The 10252-nt window shown below is 37.3% G+C and overlaps 1 protein-coding gene across 1 annotated transcript in view; it reads right to left on the bottom strand.

Moving 5' to 3' along the window:
* Positions 1–3895: 3895 nt before the first annotated feature.
* Positions 3896–10252, bottom strand: part of LIX1 (limb and CNS expressed 1) — a 51909-nt gene continuing 45552 nt past the window's right edge. Inside the window, exons 5-6 of the mRNA XM_017848973.1 lie at positions 8785–8862; positions 3896–7038 (exon numbers count right to left, since the gene is read on the bottom strand). Coding sequence (XP_017704462.1) covers positions 6751–7038; positions 8785–8862 — 366 coding nt within the window. The 3' untranslated portion in view covers positions 3896–6750. The remainder of the gene's footprint in view (positions 7039–8784; positions 8863–10252) is intronic.

The raw sequence follows: 10252 nt of genomic DNA, 5'->3' as shown, positions 1-10252 counted from the left end.
AATTTGGATTTTGTGGAAATTAAACTAACTCCTGTCAAACACAGTGCAATTTTGGATTTCAGAATTATGACAGTTGTGTTAGAAACAGGCTACCTGGGCTATGTCTGAGTTATGGTGGATCACTGATGTAAACCTTGACACTGTATGTTGTGTTCAAAATCAACAGTTCTAAACAAGAATCTAAGGATCCCCTAGGGCAATCCATGGTCTTTGGGGGGTCCATATATTCTGGAACTGTGTAACGTGAATGTATACATTTTGTTCGATTTTCCTAGGAGATGATCCATAGCTTTTATCACATTCTCAAAGGGTTTATAACTAAAAAAGGCTAGGATCCAGAGCTTCATGTGTTTAAATAGGGAATCTTCCACTCTAGTCTCCTTTATCACAGTGTGTTGTTCAGAGCAAGATAGAGAAAAGGAAAAAAAAAAATCTGCTTTGCTCTTCAACCTTCTTTTCTCTAGGCTGTAAAGATGTTTGTATGATGTACGGACAGCGCTTATGTCTCAGCTGAAATTGATTTACTATCAAATGAGCATTCAAGGAACCAGCAAAGATTCTGACTTTTACGTCTTTTGCTGAAGCTTCCATACCATTCCAAGAAGAATGGGCAGTTTTGACCAGTCAGGAAAATTGACAGTGGCCAAGGGAAAACCTCTATTTTCAATTTACAGAATGGGTACAGTTTTAACTTGTAGGACAGAAAGTGAATTTGATATCATACCATCTGATCCCTGTCCCTGCATCTAATTAAGGTGGTGTCAGTTTGAGGAAGTCATTGTCAAAGGCTGCTAATGCAGTAAAGGTGTGCCTAACTTTAATCACATCCAACATGGGAAATTGTGGCTTTTGGAAATGGCAATGTAAAGAGTAATGGCTTTATGAAACAAATTAAATAGAATGTTTCCTAAATTTTAAAATTTATTCAACATAAAATGTTAATTCTGATTCCTTTTCAGGAATATAAGGGAATAAAGTTCTTTCCTAGGTGACATTTAGCCTCATTGTGGAAAGGAATGTAACTTTTGTTTAAATAATATTTTAAAATAAAATGTGCCAAAAATTACTATTACCTTTAAAAGATATTAAAGTGGGAAAATTATGTAGCTAAATGTTCCCCTGGTGTGAGATATGTGATACATGATAATCTTTTATTATCAAGTCTAATTCCAAAATACATGATCAGTTACAGTAGTTTTCATGTGAATTTAAGGAGTGATAGTTACCTTTGTACATACTTATTAGATATGAGGTTAAAATATCTTATTTTATAAACTTTAATGTAATTATAATGGTTTTGCTTTCAGTGAAGCATGTATGCACTTGCATAAACAAAAGAAAAGAAATTATTTTAAATTGAGAAAATATTTTCTTTAATTTGGACTATTGGATAAAATGCAGAATAATCATTTTCATGTTATAGATAAGGAAATACCTATAAGCATTTAAAATTGACATTGCTGACATTCTTAAATTTGAGTGATCAGAAACTATCTAAAATTAGTTTAGGCCAGCCATGGTGGCTCACGCCTGTAATCTCAGCACTTTGGGAGGCAGAGACAGGCAGATTGCTTGAGCCTACGAGTTCAAGACCAGCCTGGGCAACATGATGAAATACCATCTCTACAAAAGATACAAAAATTAGCTGGGTGTGGTGGCACGTGCCTACAGTCCCAGCTACACAGGTAGCTGAGGTGGGAGGATCATTTGAGCCTGGGAGGTCAAGGCTGCAGTGAGCTATGATTTCTGCCACTGCATTCCAGCCTGGGTGGTAGAGTGAGATCATGTCTCAAAACAAATAAATAAAAATATAAATAAAAAGACCGCCGAAATAGAAGCTGCAAGGCCTCTGAAGGTCTGGACCAAGAAGTCCACTGTGTCACTCCAAGCACATTCTATCAGTCAAAAGATGTCACAGAGCCTNAAAAAAAAAAAAAAAATCATCTCTCCTTAGCAAGTCAAAAGTAGAAGAAGCCATGATCAGAAAAGGCAATAGGTCATGGGAGCAGGTGGGGCGTTGGCAAGTTAATCTGTGAGGGGACAAAGAAAAAATAAAGGGAGTGTCTAGAGAACCAGTCTGAAACTGAGAAACATGCTCCAGGGAGGTGTTTCCATATGATGCCCTAAACTCACAGCTGCTCCTTGTGCTGCCTTCCTCTGCCCACTCACAACCCAGAGCTGCATTATGTCCCACAGTCAATGTTTTAGGCACTCTATGGCCTGTATAGGCTGGTCTGGGAAACTTATCACCATTTATGACCTTGATCCTACAGAAAAATGTATTATCCTCACAGTTGAACTGACTTACAAATGGACATGTGGAGCCCAGTTGTGGCTAGAATTGGGAAGTGCCTATAAATAGGTGGCAATCTGGGACTTTTGCTTGGGAAGCAACAATACTAGAGAATCAATAGCTCTCAAAAGAAGCTTCTGCTTGCCTTTTTCACCACCTACTTTGCTCCAAGGAGGAAAGTGTTACTGGGACTTAGTTAGATATTAAAACATGACTTTAACCATGAGCTGATAGGTATTTTTATGATTTCTAGGAAAGGGATTAAAAGTAATACCAAATGTTGGGGCCAAAGTGATCAAAGAGTGGGTGCTGCTCATTTGAGAGGTAAATGCAACAGATCTTTTTGCCCCTTCTTCTCTCTAGCTTCCAGGAGGGGTGGAGAGGTAACCTTTCACACACTCCCTTATTCCTTTCTGTGCTCTCTCTGTAGAAGCCAGGGCTCTGCTGCCCAGTAAAGGATGTGTTAGGTAGCTTTAACCCAGAAGATCTCAAGCTGAAGTGTGATCAGAAACACCTGGTGAAGTGGTACATAATCCAGACCCTCTCCTGAAATTTGGTTGCAAGGTCTAAGGTGCAGCCTAGGAAGTTGTATTTTTAGATAAGGAACCGATACGATTCTGGTGCAGATGGTTATCTATCATGTTTGAGAAAGAGAGCTTGGACCCTGGGGCAGAATCTGGCTCTCCTGCTCAGATGAGGGATGTTTGTGCATATATGCACATGTGTGTGTACTTGCCCTGCTTTAGTCCTGGGTTCCAGGAGAGACCTCTTATCCAAGCAAAAAAAATGTGCTTCTACCCAGCTCAGAAGAGCTCTACATTTGAGTTTGAGGTCAAGGTCAAGTGGAGTAATAGTTCCCAGTGGTTAGGCATAGACCTCTGAGCCAGTACTTCTGGAGCAACCGGTGGTGATCAACCTTCTGCGTGTTAGAACTGCCTGGGGAGCTTTAGAAAATACTGATGCCTGCGCTCCACTCCCAGAGCCTGATTTGATTGGTTTGGGTACAATCTGGATATTTAGGGTTTTTTAAGGTTCCTTGGGTATTTCTAATGTACAGTCAAAATGGAGAACCACTGTTATAAGGAGAAGGATTTTCATTTTCCTAGAGCCTTGGCTAAAAACAATCTTAATGTTACCTCTAAGGATGGACACTATAGAAGAAATCTTGATATTTGCATTTCTGTAAGGCAAACCAACAAAAAAATCAACAATATATAAGAGATAACATCTTAACTAATGTTTACCTTCGAATATAGTATAAAAATATTCTTAGTCCGGCTTCTTTTGTCCTTTGGATAAAAAGAAAGGCATGGCATGATAAAACTCAGAATTCTCTAAAGCATCTCAGCTAGAGATAAAGTCAACTACAACACCACCTCTGGCTTTGAAAACTTTCTCTAAAGAAACAGAAAAGTGTTAAACCTTTATCCTTTTGATTCTCTTTTTCCGGAGACTTAGCTGATCAGATTCATAGTTGATACAGGTACAGCATTTCAGGAATATCTATGGTTTAATTATTTTCCTTTTCTAGAAATAGGTAAATAAATTTAACAGCAAAAATAGGAGTGAATTATAGCTTTGAACAAATAGACAACCAAATTCTGAACATTAGAGGTACGACTTTATTAAATCTGTACTTTCTGTCCCATTCACCCGAGTTTAGCGACTAGTTTGCTCTAAACTGCTTTTTAAAAAACAGTAATACGGTAAATTTGGATTTTGTGGAAATTAAACTAACTCCTGTCAAACACAGTGCAATTTTGGATTTCAGAATTATGACAGTTGTGTTAGAAACAGGCTACCTGGGCTATGTCTGAGTTATGGTGGATCACTGATGTAAACCTTGACACTGTATGTTGTGTTCAAAATCAACAGTTCTAAACAAGAATCTAAGGATCCCCTAGGGCAATCCATGGTCTTTGGGGGGTCCATATATTCTGGAACTGTGTAACGTGAATGTATACATTTTGTTCGATTTTCCTAGGAGATGATCCATAGCTTTTATCACATTCTCAAAGGGTTTATAACTAAAAAAGGCTAGGATCCAGAGCTTCATGTGTTTAAATAGGGAATCTTCCACTCTAGTCTCCTTTATCACAGTGTGTTGTTCAGAGCAAGATAGAGAAAAGGAAAAAAAAAAATCTGCTTTGCTCTTCAACCTTCTTTTCTCTAGGCTGTAAAGATGTTTGTATGATGTACGGACAGCGCTTATGTCTCAGCTGAAATTGATTTACTATCAAATGAGCATTCAAGGAACCAGCAAAGATTCTGACTTTTACGTCTTTTGCTGAAGCTTCCATACCATTCCAAGAAGAATGGGCAGTTTTGACCAGTCAGGAAAAATTGACAGTGGCCAAGGGAAAACCTCTATTTTCAATTTACAGAATGGGTACAGTTTTTAACTTGTAGGACAGAAAGTGAATTTGATATCATACCATCTGATCCCTGTCCCTGCATCTAATTAAGGTGGTGTCAGTTTGAGGAAGTCATTGTCAAAGGCTGCTAATGCAGTAAAGGTGTGCCTAACTTTAATCACATCCAACATGGGAAATTGTGGCTTTTTGGAAATGGCAATGTAAAGAGTAATGGCTTTATGAAACAAATTAAATAGAATGTTTCCTAAATTTTAAAATTTATTCAACATAAAAATGTTAATTCTGATTCCTTTTCAGGAATATAAGGGAATAAAGTTATTTCCTAGGTGACATTTAGCCTCATTGTGGAAAGGAATGTAACTTTTGTTTAAATAATATTTTAAAATAAAATGTGCCAAAAATTACTATTACCTTTAAAAGATATTAAAGTGGGAAAATTATGTAGCTAAATGTTCCCCTGGTGTGAGATATGTGATACATGATAATCTTTTATTATCAAGTCTAATTCCAAAATACATGATCAGTTACAGTAGTTTTCATGTGAATTTAAGGAGTGATAGTTACCTTTGTACATACTTATTAGATATGAGGTTAAAATATCTTATTTTATAAACTTTAATGTAATTATAATGGTTTTGCTTTCAGTGAAGCATGTATGCACTTGCATAAACAAAAGAAAAAGAAATTATTTTAAATTGAGAAAAATATTTTCTTTAATTTGGACTATTGGATAAAATGCAGAATAATCATTTTCATGTTATAGATAAGGAAATACCTATAAGCATTTAAAATTGACATTGCTGACATTCTTAAATTTGAGTGATCAGAAACTATCTAAAAATTAGTTTAGGCCAGCCATGGTGGCTCACGCCTGTAATCTCAGCACTTTGGGAGGCAGAGACAGGCAGATTGCTTGAGCCTACGAGTTCAAGACCAGCCTGGGCAACATGATGAAATACCATCTCTACTAAAAAAAAAAAAAAAAAAAAAAAATTTTTTTTTGTTCAGTTGATTGACCCATATAGATGAGTCAATTAGAGATGGCAATGTCTTATCCCTCCTTTAAAGAAGATTCCAGTGACTTAAACTTAACAATGATACTACATTTGAGCTACTGGTTGCTTATGCTCTTGAATAACAAAAAGAGCTAAAGAGTCCTTCTTTCAAATGCTAGTGAAACTAATCAAATGCAAGCATTCTTTGTCACATGCTAATAATTTTTCAAAATGTTTTAACCTTTGCAATGCCATTAATTTTTCTCCCTGTAGATATATGTTTGCAGTGGCAAAAAATAAGAACAAATTAGTTCAGGTTATCTATTTGCAAATTAAAAATGAACATAATTGATTGCAAGACTCATAAAAGTTGGATATTCTTGAGGAATAAGAGTGAGGCTACTTTTCTAGGTGATATTTATCCCCATATATGGAAGAGCATGGGTTTTAAAAAATTATTATTACAAAAGCTTTTAAACATTAATTTTATCTAGTATTTTCATACTATTACTATTTCAAGATCCTTGATGGTGAGATCCCCAGATAAAATCCCCACTGTATCTTTGCAGTGTATCTAGTGACATAAACTATTGCTTAGCTTACAAAGCTTAGAAAGAGACTCTGATCCTTACATATTTTGTAAAACAATCCGTATTATTTATTTAAACCTAAGTATTTTTTAAAACTGCTATCATGCTACTTTACCTAGTTCTGGCTGCTGTTCTTTTGGGGGATGCTATATTGGACTCTTCTTTGAAACAACATATATAATCTAGCAAGGCACATGTCAATCAGGCTTTAGGTTAGAGCCAGGCCTGGAAATGTTTTTCGAACAGTTTTGTGTCTATCCTTTCATCCTGAGCTGGAACTATTGAGAGTGTGATGGAAAAAATGCATTGAGTGGCTTGTTGGGTCTTGTAAAGGTCCTACAACTCTCATACTCTGTAAATGGAATGTGTGGAGAGGGTTAGGAGAGCCTTCCGGTAGTAGCTAGAGATGCTAGAGCCTCTGAGGACCTCTGCACTGAAATTCCTAATGTCAGAGTCTGGCCTCTGCCATCACTGAGGGCACCCGGGGCTTGGCCTTGCTAGTGATAGCCACACAGGGCTGTAAGGCTCAGCTGATCATCACTGGGTGAGGAAGTGTCAGGGTCACTGCAGATCTGAGTCAGGGCTAAGCTCAAGATTTCTTTCTTTTCTTTGTAAAACCGTAGTTCTTGTCCTGCTTTCCTGGCTTCCTCCAACTGCCTCAGGGCCATTCGTAGCTCTTGAGAGACAATTCCTGGTGACTCCCGCTCCTTCATGATCCAGTCTAGGGCCATGTGGCTGCGCATCTTTTCATCTAGAGAATACTGAGAATAGTAGGAGATGACTTCCTGGGGGCCAAGAAACAAAATCCAGGGTGTCAATAAAGAGCAACAAAGAAACCTGTCCACATGCCTACCCCTGCTTCCCACATCCCCCAACCTCTCTCATGTTCAAAAACTGAAACCAAAACCCCTGGTTTACTTCTGTAAAGGAAATGAAGGGCTAAGTTGGCCTAGCAAAGCACACCACTCCGGGTTGAGTCAAAACACATCCCCAGGAATGACTCAATAATGTTCACCAAACACAGCTCTGCCACCTCTAGAAATACAAGCCATTCACTGAAAATACATTCCTACAACAACTACTATGAATATGACCTCATTTATTCATTGAACCCTGTTGCCCAGCATTACTTCCTTTGGAAAGAGAGGGAAGTAGCTCTACAGAGGGATTTGGGCAGAATGGCATTTGGTCAAATCCACTGAAGAAAGCAGGAAGCTCTTAGTTAAGGGCATCTCAGAGTATCATTTAGAAACCAGGAGAATCAACTGTGGTATTAGTACAAGGGAGATGGTCCAACTGTCTCACAGTAAATACAGAAGGGAGTTTAGAAATGTATGATGGAAGGTAGATATCTCCATTATTGATATCATAATGATACCTTCATGGTACATTGTCTTTTACTTTTGCAAATAATTAAAAATTAGTTACTGCCTGTCAATTCTCGTGTGAAAAATTTGTCAATACATAATAACATCATATGCAGAGTTGATCATGTGGAGCGAATGCATTGCTTATTTTTATTTTCAAGAACATATGGTATGCATTTATGACCTTAACAAATTAAAACAATCATGGAAAAGTGTTTATAACCCAACCAGCATATTTCAAAGGCCTTTTGTAAAATCAAAGGAAAAGGAAAAAAAAACCAAAGCCATTGTCAGCTACTCATTTCTTTTCCATCTTTGACAACTGAAACCTAGACTTTCTAAGCAAAAAACAACTAAAATCTCTAGGGGTTGCAATGCATGGAAAGCTCCTTATACCCACCCTTCCCTTGCTGATTCCTAGAGGCTTTCTTCCTCATACAAATTCCTACTAGGAAATTCTCAGAAATAAACTACCATCTTTCACATTCTAACGGTGGGTAGAGGAAGGATAAATCTTGGAGAACAGCAGGTGAAAACCATTAAATACACAGGCGGGGGTTTACATTAGCTATTTAAAAGGGGGGAAGGGTGCTTCTCATAAATAACAAAGAAATAGTGAGACCGTGTCTCTGAAAATAAAGAAGAAACTTCTAAACCAAAAAAATGGGGTGATTAAATGCCGGCTTGTCAGAGTTTATAATCATTTCTGTTGTTTATTGGGGACTTTTGGCAGGAGTAGGAAATACTCTTCTCCTGCCACCAACTTGGCCACTCTCCAGCGACGAGGTTTCAGAAGCATTGCATTTTCAAGTTTCTGCATCAGAAGGTGCAAGAGGGTACACATTCCAAGGAGGCAGGGGAGGTGTATGGAGCAGATCCAGGATTTTCTTTAGAAGCTGTCTGCCTTTATGATCCTTTTGGTTTGCATTCAGTACAGGTACCTAAATCAGTCCTGTGCCCACGTTCTTTTTAGTGTGTATATTTGGTCAGTCCCTGACTCAGTGGGGTTGTTCCATATATTTCTTCATGTGTCCTCTGCTCTTAATAAATAAGGTACCAAATTTATATTCGGAAAAATCCGAATAAAGGAAATCTCCTAGGAAGATGATGAGCCACCTGCTTAGTTCATGTAACACGAACTCAGACTTGATTAGAAAATCTTACCTGTCGGGAACACTTTGTTTCACGAAGGGCTTTTAGGCTTCCATTCCAGTGCAATAGTTGGAAAATGGTCATCAGCTCCTACAAAACCCAGACAACTATCATTGGTCCCAAATCAGAAATGTGCATTGGTGAGAACTGAGCAGGGTATAACTCTTAATTCCCAAATATATCAGGAAACAGAATACACAATATTGTCACAACACTTTGGAACTTTCCCAAGCCCAGGGTCCCCAGGCTTCTGAAACATTCTTCTCTCCCTCCTTTGCTATATCCATAGCATTACATTACTTGTGTAATGAAATGACTAAATATTTGACAAATGTCTTTCAGCATTAAAAACAATACACTGAACAGTTCTACACTCAAGAAGTTATTTAAATATACCAGGACATCTGAGAAATAGTGTATAGGCAAGGCTTTACATTGTATCATTTTTAAAAATTGCTGGAGACTGAGAGCATCTTAAATGGTCACTTTTAGAGGAATGGCTAAAGTATGATATATCTATACTACTGAACACTTTGCAATCACAAAGAAAGGATGAGAATTTTCCAGAAGTTTAAATAGAAAGAATTCTATGATGTGTTAAAATAAAAGCAAGGTACACAACAGTGTGTAATGTGTGCTATTTGATTAAGAAGATTGCTATATACATGTTTGCTTGTAAATGCCTAGAAGAGTTCTAGTAAGATACAAAAGGATCTGGTATCGTTAGCTGTCTCTGGCATGCCAGAGGAATGCCTGGGGGACAGGAGTAGGAGGGAGACCTTCTTGTGACATTATTTTGCAAAACTTACTGAGTTTTGAATCATGTGACTATGTTATATCTTAAAGAAAACAATTTAACTCTCAAAAATTTAAGCCCAAAATAAATATACCCAAATCCCGAAATAAGCCAGTTTTAGCCAGCATAATAAAGAAGTCCCCACTGCTACAATCTTTACAAGAGAAGTAACTATGAAATGGCCAATCCATTTTTGTCCTCTGTTTCTTCCTTCTTCAGCCCTTTTCTGCCTAAAGCCAACTTCCTCTGCTCAGCCCATCGGAACACTCATTCTATTTTACAGAAGGAGGTATTACCCAATTCTAAAATTGCAAGTAAAAGTCAGCTAGATCGTTAAACTAAATTTATTATAATTTTGTCTTTTGTCAATATAAAACATATAATGAACAAACTACAGAAACTGTTCAATACTCCTAAATTTATAAATTCAGTCAAGAAAAATGCCTTGAAATATAGATAATAAGGTTGTATTGACATTAAAACTCACCCATGGTTTCCAAATCCAAGGGCCAGAGTTGAGCATAGCATTCAGACTATCAGCACCATCATTTCCTTGCCTTTTGTGATATCAAGGTAAAGCTAAGGTGTATAAATATACTGAAGATTTTCATTTTCCTAATGCGGTTACAATGAGAAGTTTTCCACTGAAATTATTTGCATTTCATATATAGTTTTTTTTTTTTT

This window comes from Rhinopithecus bieti, unplaced genomic scaffold (genome assembly GCF_001698545.2).
Source record: "Rhinopithecus bieti isolate Rb0 unplaced genomic scaffold, ASM169854v2 scaffold_32597, whole genome shotgun sequence".
NCBI lineage: Eukaryota > Metazoa > Chordata > Mammalia > Primates > Cercopithecidae > Rhinopithecus > Rhinopithecus bieti.
The sequence above is the reverse complement of the archived record's forward strand: the minus strand, read 5'-3'. Positions and strand labels throughout refer to the sequence as shown.